At 36.8% G+C, this 23,027-nt stretch overlaps 1 protein-coding gene across 1 annotated transcript in view; it reads right to left on the bottom strand.

Moving 5' to 3' along the window:
• Positions 1-4,532: 4,532 nt before the first annotated feature.
• Positions 4,533-23,027, bottom strand: part of SLC27A6 (solute carrier family 27 member 6) — a 239,303-nt gene continuing 220,808 nt past the window's right edge. The window contains exons 9-10 of the mRNA XM_053701645.1: positions 12,541-12,671; positions 4,533-4,851 (exon numbers count right to left, since the gene is read on the bottom strand). Coding sequence (XP_053557620.1) covers positions 4,675-4,851; positions 12,541-12,671 — 308 coding nt within the window. The 3' untranslated portion in view covers positions 4,533-4,674. The remainder of the gene's footprint in view (positions 4,852-12,540; positions 12,672-23,027) is intronic.

Below are 23,027 nucleotides of genomic sequence, written 5' to 3'. Positions count from 1 at the left end.
CCATAAAAATGTAAAAATTCCACCTTATATACATAAAGAAATAATACATCTCTATCTATACCACCAGTAAAGATATGTATAACCAAATAATCCACCTTAAATTCTTGGGAAAAACATTCATGTATATAAAACATAAAAATTAAAAAATTCCACCTTATATACATAAAGAAATAACACATCTCTATCTATACCACCAGTAAAGATATGTATAACCAAAAAATCCACCTTAAATTCTTGAAAAAAATCCACCTAGAATAAACCACCAATCAAAATGAAGAGAGCACTAACCAATCAGGAAGAGAGGAGGGCTTTTTAAAATACCGGGTTTCAGAACACAAATTATCCGTCTTGATAAAGCCAACCGGCGAAACACGTAGACGTTACCCACCGCAGCTCACATATCCCCTGCAAGATCTCAAACACCAATTGAGTACGGGGGAAGAAGAAGGTAATTAAAACAAACGGCAGTTTGTGTATCGAATATTTGAGGAGCTGTTAACACGCCGGAGCGTGCAGCGCAAGTCCATACCCGATCGTAAAGCCTGCTGCCGGAACTGACAGCCAAAGGTAATCAGAACAGAGGGTATTGAACCACCGGAGCCATACAGGCAAATACAGGCTCAAAAGACTTGAGCTTCCAGGAGTTTCTTGTATCGTACAAGATTAGGAAGCAGAAAGGAGGCATACAAAATCTTCCCGGTAAGATAAAATTGTAATATCGCCAGACACAGCAGGTGTCAGAAGACCCGGTAAGCCCTATAATAACACTTATAAACATTTGCAAAAAAGACTTTAGTGTTACAAGTCTATTAATAACATTTCTGCATATTCTTCTGAGAACAAAAGAACGAAAGTGTATCGGATTACATAGCTTATATGAACTTTTAACTGGAACTTTGCAACTTTGTAGCAATATTGAGAAAAAATGAACTTTTAAAACCAAAGTTTTTAATATAAACATTTTATTCAACAATTAATCATGAAAATATAATTTTTAAGACATAAAATTGTAAAAAGTCGCTTATATAAGGTGGATTAAGGTGGTATATATGAAACATTTGATTACTACAATATAATTATATGTTATAAAGTATAAGATATATGATAGGCTAGATACAATCTTTATTAAACCTAATAATTTTTTGACATAGAGGGAGACGTCCCATATTTGAATAGACTGTTTCTTTAGTTATCTTATATTTATTACGTGCCATAAATTTTTTCTATATTCTACAACAGTACATATCTGTTTTTACACTGTTCTTAAGAATTTTTATCAACTTACAAGTTTTCTAATTTATCTTACAAATAAATTACATATGTATTAAAATTATCAATCTCCATATCTTCCTTTAAGCTTTTCAAGCGCTCCCAAACTATATATATTTAAAGTTGTTTGTTCAGTGATTTGGTAATCATAGGGAAGATTACCTGTGAGGGAGCATAAGGATAACTACCTGGTGCTTATCTTAATTTAACCCTTAAACTTAATTTTAAACATATAGAACAAGCGCTATCTGAAGGTTCAGACATGTTTGACAGACTTAGACAGCACTAAAATGCAATAAAAAATACTTTTGACAAAAACGTTACTGTGTCTTTAAATAATAAAAGTGCACACTTTATTACCAAAACATCAAATAACCATCAAGGAAACATCTGATTTTAATGACATTTTCACCACATTATCCTAATGCTTTGAAAAGATTGCACACAAATTTTCAGCTCAATTAACCCCTTAATGCCCAAACCGGAGCTAAAACATGAATTTGACCGGTTAAACACACTACAGTATTATGCCACAGCTTCTGCTGAGGCTTTTAACGTCCTTAGAGATTATTTGGAGTAGAAATAAGCCTGTCTGAAGTCCCTCTGAAGTCTCTGGACACCACACGTGAGGCTGCATGAACTGTCTTGTCAAAAACAACTGCGCAACTGAGGCGCGAAAATGAGGCCTCCTCCCTCTGCATTACAAAGTGCTGGGGCCTTTCTGAGGAGATTAGGAGTCTAATCAAATGCCAGGCGAATAAAAAACCCCATAAGCGTTTTTATAAGTCACAAAAACACCTAAACTATAAATAATTATGCTAAGAAGCAATCGATTAAGCCCAAAATAGTGTCAACCAGCAACTAAGCCCTTTATTTAAGCCATTATTTTATACATAGTCTAAGAAACATGGCTTACCTTCCCCTATGGGGATTACTGTCAGTCTTCTAGCATTACTGGGTTTTGTTAGAAAAATGACTGATCATACCTGATGCAGTTAAGCCTGCAAACTGATCCCCCCAGCTGAAGTTCTCCTGTATTCAACAGTCCTGCGTGGGAACAGCAATGGATTTTAGTTACTGATGCTAAAATCATAGTCCTCTCAGCAGAAATCTTCATCACTTTCTGCTTCAGAGTAAATAGTACAAGCCGGCACTATTTTAAAATAACAAACTTTTGATAGAAGAAATAAAAACTACAAACTAACACCACAAACTCTTTACCACCCCAGTGGAGATGCTACTTGTTTAGAGCGGCAAAGAGAATGACTGGGGGGGCGGAGCCTGAGGGGAGCTATATGGACAGCTCTGCTGTATGCTCTCTTTGCCACTTCCTGTAGGGATTGAGAATATCCCACAAGTAAGGATGAAGCCGTGGACCGGACACACCAATGTAAGAGAAAACAGCATTTAAACGTTTATTAGACTGAACGTCAATAGGACTGGTTACCTCAATATCCAAAGTAATTAACACTTCTTTTAATAAAGAACACATATACTCTATTTTAAATAAATAAGTAGATTTGTCAGTGTCAATATCTGAGGAAGGATCTTCTGTTTCAGATAGATCCTCATCAGAAGAGGATGAATTATTATGTTGTTGGTCATTTGAAATTTCATCAGCTAAATGAGAAGTTTTAAAAGACCTTTTACGTTTATTAGAAGGTGGAAATGCAGACAAAGCCTTCATAATAGAATCAGAAACAAATTCTTAAAAATTTACAGGTATATCATGCACATTAGAAGTTGAAGGAACTGCAACTGGCAATGTACTATTACTGATAGAAACACTATCTGCATGTAAAAGTTTATCATGACAACTATTACAAATGACAATCAGTGGAATAATTTCTACAATTTTACAACAAATGCACTTAGCTTTGGTAGAGCCGATGTCAGGCAGCAATGTTCCAGCAGAAACTTCAGAGGCAGGATCAGATTGGGACATCTTGCTCAATGTAAGAGAAAAAACAACATATAAAGCAAAATTATCTATTTCCTTAAATGACAGTTTCAGGAATGGGAAAAAATGCAAAAGCATAGGCCTCTTGATAGAAAAGAAAGCAGGAGGCAAACAACAATGGGGTATTGAAATAATTAAGAAAAAATTGGCGCCAAGTATGACGCACAATGTAACGTAAACTTTTTGGCGCCAAAAATGACTGGAAATGACACACTTGCGTCACTAATGACGCAGCCGTGTGAAAGGTCTCAGCGTCACGCATGACGCCAGAAATGAAGAAGTTGCGTCAAAAACGTATTTTTCCGCGCCAAAAATGACGCAATAAAGTCTAACATTTGACGCACCCGCGGGCCTAATACCCGCAAATGCAAAAAGTAGTCAAATTGAAAAAGACTAAACCCCAGGTAAGAAATAAATTTCTTAAAATGTTTATATTCCCAAATATGAAACTGACAGTCTGCAGAAGGAAAAACATGAACCTGACTCATGGCAAATATAAGTACAATACATATATTAAGAACTTTATATAATTGCATAAAGTGCCAAACCATAGCAGAGAGTGTCTTAAGTAAATGAAAACATACTTACCAAAGGACACCCATCCACATATGGCAGATAGCCAAACCAGTACTAAAACAGTTCTTTAGTAGAGGTAATGGTAAATTTGAGAGTATATCGTCGATCTGAAAAGGGAGGTAGGAGATGAATCTCTATGACCGATAACAGAGAACCCATGAAAAAGACTCCCGTTAGAGAAATCATCGTATTCAATAGGTGATACTCCCTTCACGTCCCTCTGACATTCGTTGTACTCTGAGAGGAATCGGGCTTCAACAATGCTGAGAAGCGCATATCAACGTAGAAATCTTAGCACAAAAACTTACTTCACCACCTCCATAGGAGGCAAAGTTTGTAAAAACTGAATTGTGGGTGTGGTGAGGGGTGTATTTATAGGCATTTTGAGGTTTGGGAAACTTTGCCCCTCCTGGTAGGATTGTATATCCCATATGTCACTAGCTCATGGACTCTTGCCAATTACATGAAAGAAAGTTAGTTTAGTTAAATAGGTATAATTGTATACTGTAATGGTGTTATATTTGCATTTGAATTAACAGTATAGCATAGCTTCTCCAATCTACATGTCCACTTACCTGAATGGATCTATCTACTTCACAATAAATATAGACCTGTTTAAAAACTTAAAATATGTTTATTATGTGCTATATATTTTATTAATGTTAACCATCCACTGTCCAAATGATTGTAAATTTACATATTTTGTTATATGTACAGGCAACAATACTTTACTAATATTAGTTTTATTGAAGTAAAACATTGAATTGACAGCAGTTATAAAAATCACAGACTTTATACACGCATGACCATAAAGGGCTCTCACAGTGCCAAAACCCCCAATTCATCTAGATTTGGACATAAAAATAAAGTTAGAGTTTTAGCTGTCCAGATATTATTGTGTTGTAAATTTCTTTGGTCATCGGAACATATTCTTTTTTAGAATCATCTAAGAAATAAAGTGGATCTGTTATTGTTGATGGATTAAAGCCTTGTTCCACCAGACGGAATTTCTGTTGTTTGAATGTTCCAGTAACCTCCATGTTTTCCTAAAATAAAATATATATCATATATAAAATTAAAATATTGCATAGATAAAAAAAACAAAATCAGTCTTTATAGAATGTCTGTGTTCTTGTCTATGGTTTGTTTCTTGGGCAAATTTTTTAAATATTGCCTGACAGTATACTTTGAGAATACAATCACACAAAACCCAGTGCTAAAGATTAAAAAATTGTCATTCAATGTTTTAATATATGGTACAATATTTAATATACTGGGTCCCTGCTATATCATGAAATTTACTTACAGGATTGTAACCCAGCAAGGAACAATATGAAGTATTTTACTGGTGTTTCATCTAACAATACTACTCCACAGGTTAGAATTTGAAATGTAATTATAAATGTATGTCCCAATAGTGTAAAATAATAACGAAAAAATAATAAAAGAAGAAAGCCACAGTATAGCAGGCTATAACGCTTGGCATCAGGATTTTAAAAAGCCTGTTTGTACAGATTAAAAACACCTTAATGCTGTGGATTATAACAAATTGTAATGCTAGAAAGATATATCTGGAACAGGCAAATATCATGAAAGATAGATTCCTGAATAAATGATATGGAGAAGCCGATTCATCAATATGCACACAATATCAAAGTTAGATAGGACAGATCTTCTGACCTTTAAAGCAAAGAATCAGAAGTACTATAATGCTGGTGTATAAAACACAATTAGGGAACTCAAAGAAATTATAGAAAAGTACTAGTAAAGTTTAAGGAAGGATACAGCCTTGATAGAAGTTATATCAGAAAAACTGAATGTTGTTTTTAAAAAGGGACCCTATTTAGGTTTTCAATTGTCAAGGAGTTTTATAAGGGATAATAATTTATTGAGAAATGAAAAAGGTTTTTGGAGATTTAGAACATGTAGTGGATTTTATTGTGAATAAGAAATGTAAACCTGAGTATCACTCCTCTAGAAGTAATGAGATATTTTATTTGGGATTTTGCTAACAGTTGGAATGTAATATATTTGTTGGAATGTTTTTGCAAACTACAGTATGTAGGACACGCTTCTCACCTTTTAAAAACAAGAATGAGGAAATTATATATATATATATATATATATATATAAAACATAAAAACACAATTTGTCCCTCTATTTTGATAAAGTCCATAATAGGAACCCCAAAATATCGAAATTTATGGGAATCTGAAAGTTATCAAGACATTGAAGGTGCAGGAGATATACAATTACAACTAGGTAAACTTAAAATGGAATATATACATAAATTAGATACCCTAATACACTTTGATCTAAACAATGAATTTGATATACAATATCCCACAAAAGTGATTACACCCCTCACATTTTTGTAAATATTTTATTATATCTTTTCATTTTACAACACTGAAGAAATGACACTTTGCTACAATGTAAAGTAGTCAGTGTACAGTCTGTATAACAGTGTAAATTTGCTGTCCCCTCAAAATAACTCAACACAGCCATTAATGTCTTAACCGTTGGCAACAAAAGTGAGTACACCCCTAAGTGGAAATTTCAAAATTGGGCCCAAAGTGTCAATATTTTGTGTGGCCACCATTATTTTACAGCACTGCCTTAACCCTCTTGGGCATGGACTTCACCAGAGCGTCACAGGTTGCCACTGGAGTCCTCTTCCACTCCTCCATGACGACATCACAGAGCTAGTGGATGTTAGAGACCTTGTGCTCCCCCACCTTCCATTTGAGGATGCCCTACAGATGCTCAATAGGGTTTAGGTCTGAAGACATGCTTGGTCAGTCCATCACCTTTACCCTCAGCTTCTTTAGCAAGGCAGTGGTCATCTTGGAGGTGTGTTTGGGGTCATTATCATGTTGGAATACTGCCCTGTGGCCCAGTCTCCGAAGGGAGGGGATCAGGCTCTGCTTCAGTATGTTACAGTACATGTTGGCATTCATGGTTCCCTCAATAAACTGTAGCTCCCCAGTGCCAGCAGCACTCATGCAGGCCCAGACCATGACACTCCCACCACCATGCTTGACTGTAGGCAAGGCACACTTGTCTTTGTACTCCTCACCTGGTTGCCGCCACACACGCTTGTCACCATCTGAACCAATTAAGTTTATCTTGGTCTCATCGGACCACAGGACATGGTTTCAGTAACCCATGTCCTTAGTCTACTTGTCTTCTGCAAACTGTTTGCGGGCTTTCTTGTGCATCATCTTTATAAGAGGCTTCCTTCTGGGACGACAGCCATGCAGACCAATTTGATGCAGTAAGCGGCATATGGTCTGAGCACTGACAGGCTGACCCCCCACCCCTTCAACCTCTGCAGCAATGCTGGCAGCACTCATACATCTATTTCCCAAAGACAGCCTCTGGATATGACGCGGAGCACGTGCACTCAACTTCTTTGGTCAACCATGGCGAGGCCCGTTCTGAGTGGAACCTGTCCTGTAAAACTGCTGTATGGTCTTGCCCACCATGCTGCAGCTCAGTTTCAGGGTCTTGGCAATCTTCTTATAGCTTTGGCCATCTTTATGTATAGCAACAATTCTTTTTTTCAGATTCTCAGAGAGTTCTTTGCCATGAGGTGCCATGTTGAACTTCCAGTGACCAGTATAAGAGCAATAACACCAAATTTAACACACATGCTCCCCATTTACACCTGAGACCATGTAACACTAACGAGTCACATGACTCTGGGGAGGGAAAATGGCTAATTGGGTCCAATTTGGACATTTCCACTTAGGGGTGTACTCACTCATTTTAGACATTAATGGCTGTGTGTTGAGTTATTTTTAGGGGAAAGCAAATTTACACTGTTATACAGGCTGTACTACTCACTTACTACATTGTAGCAAAGTGTCATTTATTCAGTGTTGTCACATGAAAAGATATAATAAAATATTTACAAAAATGTGAGGGGTGTACTTACTTTTGTGGGATACTGTATATAATTTTCTTAAGAAGTAATTCAATAGTTTTGTTGGTTCCCATCTATTCTCTTTCCTGTTTCTCTTAATTTTGTTTCTCTCCCCTGTGCATCTTATTTTACATTTACAATTTTATATTTTATTTGTATCTAGATCATTATTTTTGTTCCTGTCTGGTTGTATAATATGATAATTTAATGTATGATATACAAGTATTCATTGAAATTGATTTTATATGAATTATTTACTATTATTATTATTTATTAATATTCTATACCACCTTAAAAGTTATATATGTTTTTTCTGTTTATTTTCTAGGTACTCTGGGAGAAGATTCTCAATTCTGCTCTGGTTGGCTATAGCCAGCTAATTTTCACCCTTTGGAAGGTTATCTCTTAGTCACTGTGATGGGAGGCTAATTAGTGAGACAGGCCTTATAAGTGTGCAGTGCCTGAATTTAGTCCTCAGTATGATAATGTATGTAGTTTAGGGTCCCTCTCTAACACTTGGAGTTTAGCAGCTGGGTGTAGGCATGGAAACCTTTTCAAGCTTCAGGTAATTTACAGAGCTTTGCAGTTGCTGGTAAAGTGGCATTTTTATGCACTGACATACTTTCAACCCTTTGGTAATTCACATGTGTTTTGCAGGACCAAGGCACAGGGTCAGTTTTCTGGCTTACTGTAGGTGAAAGGGCTGTTGCTAGAGGGACAGCTTGCGTGGTTGTAAGTGTTCACTAGCAGCAATGCATTGGCAAACCTTACTTGGGTTCACTAGATTAAGCACTTCAAGGCTAGATGGTGGTCTGTTTTGGAAAGCCACATTCATTTTAGAAAGGTTGTAGTACTTTTTTCTTGTTGACCATATAGGCTATGTTGTTTATTAGTTCACAAAGAGGTACAGAGCAGCTAGTTTGTTAGCTCCCAACCTTACATTTCCTAACAGATAGATTTCGTCAACACAATATATAAATATTTAAAGCAATACAAAAATGTTTATGAACTATACCAAATTATAGGAACAGTATGTACATCATAAAAGAGTCCTGACATAATATCAGTATATATTTATCTCTGATATTAGCCTATGTGCACAAAATGAGCATGCTATCTGTTAACAATAATGTGGATTTCTTTCACCCACTCAAAAAGTTATGGCTGTATACCAATTACATTTTTCATAACTCTTCCCCAATGCTATTTTAATAAAATCTATATCTATTCAATTAAAATGCCAAAAAACATGTTGAGATCTGTGCATATCCTAAAAGGGCTAATTAAGTAAAAATAGTTTGCATAAAAAAAAGTTTTAAAAATTGCTGGCAAGTATTTTAAAATAATTTTCAAAAATAAGCAAAATTAGTAATAGCCATGCTGCCTGGATTAGTCTGATCCACCCCTACTTATCAGTGTTTAGCATCAGAAACACAGGCATTGTATTTCAACTGAGTTTACAGCAGCTTATTTGCTTCAAGGCATGCTCCAACAGATAATGAGTGTTAAAGTCTTGCATTCTACCAAAGCAAAGATATATATAGATACAGCCATATAAGGAATTGTGTGGGGGGTGGGAGTAAAGCTGTACAATTTAGAAACTTAAAAGAAAGGGTTAATGGCGAGGCACTGCAGTATAAATTTGCAGGTAAAGTAATTAAAGTACACAGGGCCGTCTTTAATATTGACTGGACCCTGGGCAAAAATTTTCTTGCCCCCCCCCCCCACCCCATGCAATTTCGCTCTCCACCCCAACATCCTAAAAAAATACTAAATCAATTTTTTTGTGGATCATGCACTGCTGGGCTAATCATTTAAAAAAAAAAATTACAATATGTGAAACTGGACCTAAGCAGTACTAATAAGTAAATAAATATATAAATTCCTCCACTGTGGATTCATTTAATATTCTTTTGAATGTGATTCTGGTGTGAGGTTAGCTGGTTAAAGAGATTTAGGGCAGCCAACAGGAGCAAAGCAAGGTAAAGACTGAGGAGGAAGCATGGAGGTGCAGACAAATATACATGTACTGACTTGAACAGCAGAACTACTATGGGAAGCTGTAAAATCTGAGACAGAGAGAAAATAAAAACTATAAAAATAAACCTTACATTAATGTGTGAAGTATCAGCATGACACTATACATCAGCCACAGCAGCACATGTCGCTTCTTTGCTAGGAACAAGTTCCCTCTCACCCTGCACTAGACAATGTTGCATGGGGAGGGGCATGTGTACACTCACTTATTCTTCCCACTGACACCTTTCTACAAAGCACTGTTCCCCTAACAAACTTCAGTTAGTTGATCTTAGGGCCACAGCAGAAAGAGCAGGGCTAAGGGGACCAGTAGACTGGATGCTGTCTGTCCAAGGCATGCATGGATACAGTGTGAGATGAGTCACACTGAAGAGAGCAGTGTATGCAGCTGCAACAATGCTCAAATCCTCACGTGCCTGCCGCTCCAGCTTTCTGCTGCATGTGCCTACAGTCAGCCCTACCCAGAAACAATCCCCACAACCAGAGCAGTTACCTGGTAACAGTGATAACCCCAGTAGGACCTTTTCTGATGCAGTGGAAATGGCTGTATGCCGAGTTAGGGCTTTGCATTCAGTGCTGCACAGTGCACATCTAAAACAGCACATGGCAATAGCTTGGCATGTCACATGACACCGGCACAGTCTGGCACAGTTTTAAAAAAAATATATATATATAAGCAGAGTACTTTTGACTGTGACAGTATTAGGACTGAATGTGTGTGTTCCCCATGTCACATCAGCCCTGTGTTAAAGACGGCCCTGAAAGTACATATTATATTTTGTCTCTATCCCAACTTGTTTTATGTCCATTTAACCTTGTTTTATGTCCATTTAACTGTATTAGTCATCTGTCTCCTGTGTAATTCTATATCTTCCCTTGCAATCTTTTACCATCCTTTGTACACTTCCATTCCTGCAGTGCACATTTTCCCAAATCACAATTTTTTCCAGGCAATTATTTAGTCACAGAGGAGTCTCCTCTAAAGATACAGCAATGATAAAGTGTATTGGATCGCTTGTCTCTGCTTTATTTTGGCATATAAAGAGCAGGTTATAATACAAAACACTTACACCTAGATTATAAGTTTTGCACTATAGAGTGTGCGAAATGAACGCAACAAAAGTTGCGTTATTTCACCCTCCATAGCGCTGCCATTACAAGTTTCTGAAAAGCCGCCTTGTGCGATATGGTGGCAATAAGCTCTATACCGCACAAAAGCCAAGGGCTGCTTTGACGTGCTCGTACACGCTTTCCCCCATATACATCAATGGGGAGAGCATGTTAGAGAAAAACTAACACCTGAAGCGCGGAATGGCAATCGCCGTAACACAACCCCATTGATGTCTATGGGGAAAAAAAAAAGTTATGTTTAAAACTCACCCCTAATCTGCCGCCCCCGACACAAATAAAGTTATTAATTATTTTTTTTTAGTAGTAGTGTTAGTTTTTTAAAATGTGTAATCTAGTTTATTTAATTTGTAGTTATTTTAATTTTAGTATAATAGTTACTTATGTTAGGTTAATGGTTAGTTTAAACTTAGTTTTTTTTATTTCACAGGTACGTTTTTTGATTATTTTAAGATAGGGATATTGTAATTTTAATTTAAAGTTAGGGGGTTGTTAGGTTTAGGGGTTAATAGTTTAGTTTTTTGCAATATGGGGGGCTGGCAGTTTAGGGGTTAATAGGTTTATTTAGTGGCGGTGATGTGGGAGGCCAGAGGTTTAGGGGTTAATAACTTTATTTAGTGGCGGCGATGTTGGGGAGTGGCGGAATAGGGGTTAATAACTTTTATTAGCGGCAGCGACGTTGGGAGCGGCATATTAGGGGTTAATACGTTTAATATAGTGTTTGCGATGCGGGAGGACGGCGGAATAGGGGTTAATAGGTAGTTTATGGGTGTTAGAGTACTTTATAACATTTTAGTTATGAGATTTGTGTAACAGTTTTGTTGTGCAAAACTCATAATTACTGGTCTCAGATAGCGGAACAGATTGTGTCGGTACAGACTGGAACTCAAGCATTTTAGCCTCACTGCACAACCTGTAATACCAGCGCTATGGAAATCCCACGCAAAAACTTAAATTTTTTAAATGCGGGATTGACGTTGAGTTACAGGCTAAAATGCTTGCGGTATAGCTATACCGACAGGACTCGTAATGGCTGCGTTACGGTTTTTACACTGAAATGGCCATTTTCAGCGTTAAAACCGTAACGCAAAACTCATAATCTAGGTGTTATTTATTTAACAAGTCTGCCATATGCCAAACCTGTATAGAAATATTTTAATTATAAACAATTGGCAGAGTTTTTTAAATGATTTAAATAATGACCAATAGGGACATCAGATCCCACCTATACTATCAAAAATTCCTATCAGAAGAGATTTAGATGAAGTCTGAAGCTCCATGGGTTGATTCTTGGGGTCTATGTGTCTAATAGGGTTGGGGGTTCAACAGCACATATGTCCCTAATTATAAGTCAAAATAAATATATTTGGCAAGATGCTAGTAACTCATGCATCATATATATCATGGAAGCGCTGCGGAATCTGTTGGCGCTCTACAAATAACCAATAATAATAATAATAGAAATGTCCAACAACAAAACACTTGTTCCCAAAATGTGTTCAAAACTAAAGGGTAACATTTACTGCACTAAAACAGCAAAATACAATTACAATTCTGCTTTATTCATCAAAAATGTAGTTTAGATAATAGTACAAAAATGACAGTATATGCTCAAAGGTATCTACAGTAAACCTAAAACTACCTGTAGTCTCAGAAAACGAGGAGAAGCATAGGCAGGTAGATAAGTCACAACTTGTTCATAAATGCTCTTTAAATGTAATTGTTGATTGGGTTTCAGAATAATAGATGCCATTCCCACTTTTCCTTCATGACCTGAAATGATTGAGAAACATAGGTAAAAAAGGTAAAGTAAACATTAAAATACATTATACAGTTAAACCCACAGTCTGAGATTACAAGTGGAGTGGTATTTTGTGCAAGATTGCTAACACAAATTGTGCTACTGTGAAACTACTACCGTAAGTATATCACTAGTGTCTGTGCACTTGTAGTACAAGTTACATGTTAAGTTTTCCTGCTAGTGTTAGTATTGTTCAAGAGCAATTTAGAGATTAAAGTAAACTGTGATTTCCCATTTTGTTATCAGAAATCTACCAGTTACATATTATGCAAAAGCAAATCAGTAATACAATGGCCATTCAGCTGGAGTGTACTTTGCAAATTGCTACTGTTCTTTCACACTGTACAACAGTGTTGATGTAAACACTTGTATGTGTAAAATTAACATTTTTTCTTTAGAAACCAGATTAACGCTACCTGATATTAATCATTTGTTTGTGTGTTTTTACCTGACGATATCACCCTATGTGGCGCCTTCTTGTCCCTTTTTATAGGACATACATCTGCATCTGACACTTCTACCTGGGGAGAGCTGCCTTTGATCCGATCGTTCTTGGATTTATTGTTGCCATCCACAGCGCACCTCTATAGGGTGCGAATATCCCTATTTCTTCTATGATATTAATATCCCACATAAAAACATGGCCATAGCTTTTCCCGTTCATAAAAGTGTATCTGAAACATTTCTCACATTGTAAAACGGTTTTGGAAAAGGCGCCATTTCAAACACTAAAACTAATAAGCCACTACATTTGCACTGTACGCTTTTATAAAAACTAAGTACTGGTCTCATTGTGTATACAGTGAGAGAAACGATAAGGAGGATGTGGAGTAAATATAGAGATATGCTCTCCCTGCAAGCTCAGCCAATTCGATTAGGTTGTGTTTTCAAATAGCAGCAACAGCTATTTCATATTTAAAATATACAGTACTGTGCAAAAGTTTTAGGCAGGTGTGAAAAAGATGCTGTAAAGTAAGATTGCTTTCAAAAATTGAAATTTTAAGAGTGTATTTTCATCAATTAACAAAATGCAAAGTGAGTGAACAGAACGGAACTAAATCAAATCAATATTTGTGTGACTACCCTTTGCCTTCAAAACAGCATTCATTCTTCTAGGTACACTTGCGTAAAGTCAGGGACCTTCTAGATAAATAGTCAGGTGCATGGTTAAACAATTATACCAAACAGGTGCTAATTATAAATTGAAACACAATAATTAAAGGGATATTAAACCCACATTTTCTCTTTCATTCAGATAGAACATGCAATTTTAAGCAACTTTCTAATTTTCTCCTATGATAATTTTTTCTTCATTCTCTTGCTATCTTTATTTGAAAAAGCAGGAATCTTAGCTAAGGAGTCTGCCTATTTTTGGTTCAGAACCCTGGATAGCCCTTGCTGATTGGTGGGTACATTTAGCCACCAATCAGCAAGCGCAACCCAGGTTCTGAACCAAAAATGAGCCGGCTCCTAAGCTTAAATTCTTGCTTTTCAAATAAAAATAGCAAGAGAATGAAGAAAATTTGATAATAGGAGTAAATTAGAAAGGTGTTTAAAATTGCATGCTCTATCTGAATCACGAAAGACAAAATTTGGGTTCAGTGTCCCTTTAACGGAAACAGCTGTGTAGGAGAAATAAAACGAGGAACAGTGGCTGATGATGAACAGGGTGATGTTGATAAAGACACTTTAATGTCAAAAGTCATACGCAATATATCTGCACAATGGCTAGACTGAGCACAGCAACAAGACACAATGTAGTTATACTGCATCAGCAAGGTCTCCCCCAGGCAAAAAGTTCAAGGCAGATTCTGTCTGGGACTGCATGAAGAGACAGAAGCAACTGATGTTTCCTAAATCCACAGAACAGAGGTTAGTTCTCCAAGATGTTTGGAACAACCTACCTGCTGAGTTCCTTAAAGGAAAAGTAAACTTTGACACACAGCCACGCAGGTTTTGCAAGTAATACTAAAATAAGTATGAGTTTCATTCATAATTTTTTTTTTTACATCTATATATTATTTAAACTACCTTTCACACCGAGCGCTCCTATCGTCGTAACTCTGCCTGTCAATTTTTTTTAAATTTGTTTGTGGATGACAATTACCCTTTAGACGGTTTCTATTGGTACCCTACTGGCGTCCCAACAGACAACATAACCGCCCACTATTATCAATACGCATGCGTGCGACCACATCATATGCGCGTTCATGTAAAATGCATGCGCATATTTGCTATAATCATAGTTATTGCGTGTATATATAACACCCTAAAAAAAAAAAATTTAGGTCAATTTGGTATTGATCAAATATTAACATGAGAAATAATATAATTATGTTGTTGTACTTGCTATTAATTTTCCAAATGACGATCTCTTAAAAAAAAAAAAAAAAACAAACAAAAAAAAACAGTTTTGCGGCAGACGCTTTGATCAAACGATTGATGCTACGCCACAAATGAATGGATCTACAGATTCATTGTTACAATATTTATCTAAGCGGCGCTGGTTTATGCGCATGCGCAAAATACTAAGACTTACGAGATATGCGCATGCGCAATATAGGGAGACGGACGAGAAAACGCACGAATGTACACGCAAGAGCGGTTGGGACCGCTCTGACGTGTAAAGTATAGAAATACGGAAATGGTTGGGTGGGAGGAGTGAATAAGGAAAAAGGTATGAGATTTACGGTAAAAATAACTGGAAAATAATAATCTTTATATAATAAAAAAAGTTAGCGACTATAGCTCTCACACACATAAATGCATTACATTAATGCGGATGCTGGAAATTTACTTTCACTTTAAGAAAAACTATGTGCAAATATACCTAGAAGAATTGATTCTGTTTAGAAGGCAAACAGTGGTCACACCAAATATTGATTTGATTTTGATTTTTCTTCTGTTCACTAATTTTGCATTTTGTGGCCAAATATAAACTATTAACATTTCTATTTTTGAAAGTATTCTTATTTTACAGCATTTTGTAACACCTGCCTAAATCTTTTGCACAGTACTGTACCTAAAGGAGCAATTTCCCATATATCTAAAGGGAGTGAACCTAGAAGTTCTGGCGAGTTGCTTGCGGGCTTTCATAGATAGCACTGAAGTTCTCTGGATTGCAGAATCTCACAGGGAATAGTGAATGTGATATCAATTACCCGGCACTGATAGCAACATTTTTTTAAATGATACAAAATCGAAATACATTGTTTTCAGAGTACTTTACTTTGGATTTGTTTCTAGTTTTCCAAACATGCCTTTTTACTTTAGTTTAATAAACACAAAAAAAACAAAACATGCCAGGTTACATTCTGCAAGAAGAAACAGGAAAACCTGCAGGCATAAAATAATTTAGAGAATATGATGTCAACAGTAAGAAAACGTCATGCATGCTAAAGGAATACTCCTGTTCCAGCCACTTGCCAAGGCTGTGAGAACACAAATATAAGGAACCTTTGAATGTTGACCCTCTTGGTTACAATTTCAGTTATGCTGTATATTAAATATGGGTTTGTTTACATTAAATATCTTTTTTTTTTCAGCGAACATTGTAAAAACATATGGCTTGATTTAAATATGCATTTTGCTGAGTGATTTTAATACATATTTGCCCTAGGTGTAAGCAATGGGCCTTAAAAAATTTAAGTGATTCAGTAACTAAGGTGCCAAGGCAACCACCTTCAGGTACGGGTAAAGAAGCAAAACTAGCCAGTTCTGTCAGATTGATTAGTTCAACAACTAAGGTTTTTTCAACCATTTTGGTGCTTGGTGAATTGCCTTTTGCTGGTAACAGTCGATAATCTTAAATAACCTGGATGTAGCTACATCTACATGATTTAAGACTGTATAACATTGCTTAAAAGGACAGTCAAGTCCCAAAAAAACTTTCATGATTCAAAAAGGGCATGAAATTTTAAACAACTTTCCAATTTACTTTTACCACCAATTTTGCTTTGTTCTCTTGGTATTCTTAGTTGAAAGCTTAACCTAGGGGGTTAATTCTTAGACCTTGAAGGTCGCCTCTAATCTGAAGGCATTTCGACAGTTTTTCGCAAGTAGAGGGCGTTAGTTCATGTGTTTCATATATATAACATTGAGTTCACTCATGTGACGCAAGTTACCGAGGAGTGAGCACTGGTTAGCTAAAATGCAAGTCTGTCAAAAGAACTGAAGTAACAGGGCAGTTTGCAGAGGCATAGATACAAGGTAATTACAGAGGTAAAATGTGTATTATTATAACCGTGTTGGTTTTGCAAAACTGGGGAATGGGTAATAAAGGGATTATCTATCTTTTTAAACAACAACAATTCTGGTGCTGACTGTCCCTTTAAGGATAAAACCCTTCTGTCAAGAACTATACCTATCTGTTCAGCTGTGACTGTTGGGAGAGTGTGGACATAAAGGGGTTAATAGCATTAAGTCTCCATCTACCTTATCCCTATATTTCTAAAAGGGCACAAAGGGACACCAAAATATCCTATTAGTTTTAGCTTTAGATAATTTATCAATAGAGTATTTACATTTATCAGTAGGTATTTAAACTTCTTCCTTAAAGATTCAGATAGGGCATGCAATTTTTACACAACTTTCCAATTTACTTTTATCATCACATTTGCTTTGTTTTCTTGGTATTCTTTGTTGAAAGCTAAACCTAGGTAGGCTCATGTGCTAATTTCTAAGCCCTTGAAGGCTGCCTCTTATCTCAGTGCATTTTGACAGTTTTTCAAAGCTAGACAGCGCTAGTTCATGTGTACCATATAAACATTGTGCTCACTCCCGTGGAGTTATTTATGAGTCAGCACTAATTGGCTAAAATGCAAGTCTGTCAAAAGAACTGAGATAAGGGGCAGTCTGCAGAGGCTTAGATTCAAGGTAATCACAGAAGTAAAAAAGTGTAATGTTAAACTGGGGAATTGGTAATAAAGGGCTTATCTATCTTTTTAAACAATAACAATTCTGGAGTAGACTGTCCGTTTAAGACCAAAAGGGCAAACTAATCATCTAAAAGGGGCCACATGCAAATATTTTTTGTATTGCATAGCGGCAATTAAACTTGTTATTTTCTTTTTTTTTGTATAATTAAAAAGTTAAGCTAATGTTAAATTGATATTGATACTAACAAGAAATATGTTTGTGCATAAATTGTCGGTAAGAGATATTTCCGATTGGCTGATTTTGGAAACTCCCACAGCAAACAGGGGCATGCCTCCACTGGCATGAAAACAAAAGTATATTTTATTCATGACAGGAAACAGTTGTAATTCATATTAAAATATCATCTTTTTAACATTCAAAAAATATTTTTTTTAAAAATCATTAGCTTAAACAAAACGTAATGTTTGATACTAAAAACATTTTAAAGAAAAGATCAATCGGAGAAATTAGACTGGTTTGTGCCTGGTGACCCAGAATCTGAATGGATGAAAAGCCTTTAAAGGGACAGTCAAGTCCAAAAAAAACTTTCATGATTTAAATAGGGCATGCAATTTTAAACAACTTCCCAATTTACTTTTATCACCAATTTTGCTTTGTTCTTTTGGTATTCTTAGTTGAAAGCTAAAACTAGGAGGATCATATGCTAATTTCTTAGACCTTGAAGACTGCCTCTAATCTGAATACATTTTGACCACTATAGGGCATTAGTACACATGTTTCATATAGATAACATTGAGCTCATGCACGTAAAGTGACCTAGGAGTGAGCACTGATTAGCTAAACTGCATGTCTGTCAAAAGAACTGAAATAAGGGGGCAGTCAGCAGAAGCTTAGATACAAAATAATTACAGAGGTAGAAAGTATATTAAAGGGACACTGAACCCAAAAATTTTCTTTCGTGATTCAGATAGAGCATGCAATTTTAAGCAACTTTCTAATTTACTCCTATTATCAATGTTTCTTCGTTCTCTTGCTATCTTTATATAAAAAAGAAGGCATCTATGCTTTTTTCTTGATTCAGAACTCTGGACAGCAGTTTTTGATTGGTGGATGAATGTATCCACCAATCAGCAAGGACAACCTAGGTTGTTCACCAAAAATGGGCCGGCATCTAAACTTACATTCTTGCATTTCAAATAAAGATACCAAGAGAATAAAGAACATTTGATAATAGGAGTAAATTAGAAAGTTGCTTAAAAACATAATTTATGTAAGAACTTACCTGATAAATTAATTTCTTTCATATTAGCAAGAGTCCATGAGCTAGTGACGTATGGGATATACATTCCTACCAGGAGGGGCAAAGTTTCCCAAACCTCAAATGCCTATAAATACACCCCTCACCACACCCACAAATCAGTTTAACGCATAGCCAAGAAGTGGGGTGATAAGACAAAAGTGCGAAAGCATAAAAAATAAGGAATTTGAATAATTGTGCTTTATACAAAAAAATCATAACCACCACAAAAAAGGGTGGGCCTCATGGACTCTTGCTAATATGAAAGAAATGAATTTATCACGTAAGTTCTTACATAAATTATGTTTTCTTTCATGTAATTAGCAAGAGTCCATGAGCTAGTGACGTATGGGATAATGAATACCCAAGATGTGGATCTTCCACGCAAGAGTCACTAGAGAGGGAGGGATAAAATAAAGACAGCCAATTCCGCTGAAAAAAAATCCACACCCAAAATAAAGTTTAAATCTTATAATGAAAAAAACTGAAATTATAAGCAGAAGAATCAAACTGAAACAGCTGCCTGAAGAACTTTTCTACCAAAAACTGCTTCAGAAGAAGAAAACGCATCAAAATGGTAGAACTCAGTAAAAGTATGCAAAGAAGACCAAGTTGCTGCTTTGCAAATCTGATCAACCGAAGCTTCATTCCTAAACGCCCAGGAAGTAGAAACTGACCTAGTAGAATGAGCTGTAATCCTTTGAGTCGGAGTTTTACCTGACTCGACATAAGCATGATGAATTAAAGATTTCAACCAAGACGCCAAAGAAATGGCAGAGGCCTTCTGACCTTTCCTAGAACCGGAAAAGATAACAAATAGACTAGAAGTCTTTCGGAAATTCTTAGTAACTTCAACATAATATTTCAAAGCTCTAACTATATCCAAAGAATGCAATGATCTCTCCTTAGAATTCTTAGGATTAGGACACAATGAAGGAACCACAATTTCTCTACTAATGTTGTTAGAATTCACAACCTTAGGTAAAAATTTAAAAGAAGTTCGCAACACCGCCTTATCCTGATTAAAAATCAGAAAAGGAGACTCACAAGAAAGAGCAGATAATTCAGAAACTCTTCTAGCAGAAGAGATGGCAAAAAGAAACAAAACTTTCCAAGAAAGTAATTTAATATCCAACGAATGCATAGGTTCAAACGGAGGAGCTTGAAGAGCCCCTAGAACCAAATTCAAACTCCAAGGAGGAGAAATTGACTTAATAACAGGTTTTATACGAACCAAAGCTTGTACAAAACAATAAAAATCAGGAAGACCAGCAATCTTTCTGTGAAAAAGAACAGAAAGAGCAAAGATTTGTCCTTTTAAGGAACTTGCAGACAAACCTTTATCCAAACCATCCTGAAGAAACTGTAAAATTCTAGGAATTCTAAAAGAATGGCAAGAAAAATGATGAGAAAAACACCAAAAAATGCAAGTCTTCCAGACTCGATAATATATCATCCTAGATACAGATTTACGAGCCTGCAACATAGTATTAATTACGGAGTCAGAGAAACCTCTATGACTGAGAATCAAGCGTTCAATCTCCATACCTTCAAATTTAAAGATTTGAGATCCTGATGGAAAAAAAAGGACCTTGTGATAGAAAGTCTGGTCTTAACGGAAGAGTCCACGGATGGCAAGGAGCCATCCGGACAAGATCCGCATACCAAAACCTGTGAGGCCATGCTGGAGCCACCAGCAGAATAAACGAACGCTCCTTTAGAATTTTGGAAATCACTCTTGAAAGAAGAACTAGAGGCGGAAAGATATAGCAGGATGATATTTCCAAGGAAGTGACAATGCATCCACTGCTTCCACCTGAGGATCCCTGGATCTGGACAGATACCTGGGAAGCTTCTTGTTTAGATGAGAAGCCATCAGATCTATTTCTGGAAGTCCCCATATTTGAACAATCTGAAGAAATACCTCTGGGTGAAGAGACCATTCGCCCGGATGTAGCATTTGGCGACTGAGATAATCCGCTTCCCAATTGTCTATACCTGGGATATGAACCGCAGAAATTAGACAGGAGCTGGATTCCGCCCATACAAGTATTCAAGATACTTATTTTATAGCCAGAGGACTGTGAGTCCCTCCTTGATGATTGACATATGCCACAGTTGTGACATTGTCCGTCTGGAAACAAATGAACGACTTCTCTCTTTAGAAGAGGCCACGACTGAAGAGCTCTGAAAATTGCACGGAGTTCCAAAAAGTTGATTGAAAATCTCGCCTCCTGAGATTCCCAAACCCCTTGTGCTGTCAGAAACCCCCATACAGCTCCCCAATCTGTCAGACTTGCATCTGTTGAGATCACAGTCCAGGTTGGAAGAACAAAAGAAGCCCCCTGAACTAAACGATGGTGGTCTGTACCACGTCAGAGGGTGTCGAACAATCGGTTTTAAAGATATTAAATGAGATATCTTTGTATAATCCCTGCACCACTGGTTCAGCATACAGAGCTGAAGAGGTCGCATGTGAAAATGAGCAAAGGGGAACGCGTCCAATGCAGCAGTCATAAGAATCTAGAATTTCCATGCATAGGCTTACCGAAGGGAATGATTGAGACTGAAGGTTTCGATAAGCTGAAACCAATTTCAGACGTCTCTTGTCCGACAGATACAGAGTCATGGACACTGAATCTATCTGGAAACCTAAAAAAGTTACTCTTGTCTGAGGAATCAACAAACTTTTTGGTTAATTGATCCTCCAACCATGTTCTTGAAGAAACAACACTCATAAAAAGCTGGAAAGGATCTTTCCATTGAAAATGAGCAAAGGGAATTGAATCCAATGCTGTTAAAAACTTCTATGCATATATAGCAACTGAAGGAAATAATAGAGACTAAAGGTACCGACAGACGGAACCCAATACAAATTGTCCCTTGTCTGATAGAGACAAAGACAGTGACATAAACCATCTGGAAACCTAAAAAAGGTGACCCTTGCGTGAGGAATCAAGAGCTTTTGAAAAAAAGATCCTCTAACTATGTCCTGAAGAGCAAAGTGAATCATATGAGATTCCTCATCCTCAGGAAATAATCTGAATGAAAACAGAATAATGAAAATATGCATTTATTGTATCTAATGAAAACAAATAATGCTATCAATGACCATAAAAAGGCAGAATAGTTTGAATAAAACTCCAAAACCCAGTATCTGGATACTGAATTAAGGTATTTTGGACTATTCCTCCTTGCAAAACATCTCCAGTTCAATTAGGTTTGATGGTTGCCGAGCAGGGACAGCCCGCTTCAAATAACTCCACAGATTTTCAATGATATTTAGGTCTGGGGACTGGGATGGCCATTCCAGAACATTGTACTTGTTCCTCTGCATAAATGCCAGAGTAGATTTTGAGCAGTGTTTTGGGCCGTTGTGTTGTTGAAATATCCAGCCCCAGCGTAACTTCAACTTTGTGACCGATTCCTCAACATTATTCTCAAGTATCTGTTGACATTGAGTGGAATCCATGCGACCCTCATCTTTAACAAGATTCCCAGTACCGGCACTGGCCACACAGCCCCACAGCATGATGGAACATTCAACAAATTTTACTGTGTGTAGCAAGTGTTTGTCTTGTAACGCTGTGTTCTTTTGCCGCCATGCATAAAGCCCCTTGTTATGACTTTGTTTCATCATTCCACAGCATCTTCTTCCAAAATAAAGCTGGCTCGTCCAAATGTGCGTTTGCATACCTCAAGCGACTCTGTTTGTGGGATGTCCGCATCACTCTCTTATACAGCTTCTTCTTGTGCAAAGTATGTTGACTCGTTGAACGATGCACAGTGACACCATCTGCAGCAAGATGATGTTGTAGGTCTTTGGAGGTGGTCTGTGGGCTGTTTTTGACCGTTCTTACCATCCTTTGCGATATTTTACTTGGCCTGCCACTTCTTGCTTTAACAAGAACTGTGCCTGTGGTCTTCCATTTCCTCACAGTGTAAACTGACAGCTTAAATCTCTGCAATAGCTTTTTGTAGCCTTCCCCTAAACCATAATGTTGAACAATCTCTGTTTTCAGGTCATTTGAGAGTTGTTTTGAGGCCCCCATGTTGCCACTCTTCAAAGGAGAGTCAAAGAGAACAACAACTTGCAATTGGCCACCTTAAATACCTTTTCTCATGATTGGATGCACCTGTCTAAGGCTTAATG

Source organism: Bombina bombina, chromosome 2 (assembly GCF_027579735.1).
Source record: "Bombina bombina isolate aBomBom1 chromosome 2, aBomBom1.pri, whole genome shotgun sequence".
In the NCBI taxonomy this organism is placed as follows: Eukaryota; Metazoa; Chordata; class Amphibia; order Anura; family Bombinatoridae; genus Bombina; species Bombina bombina.
The sequence above is the reverse complement of the archived record's forward strand: the minus strand, read 5'-3'. Positions and strand labels throughout refer to the sequence as shown.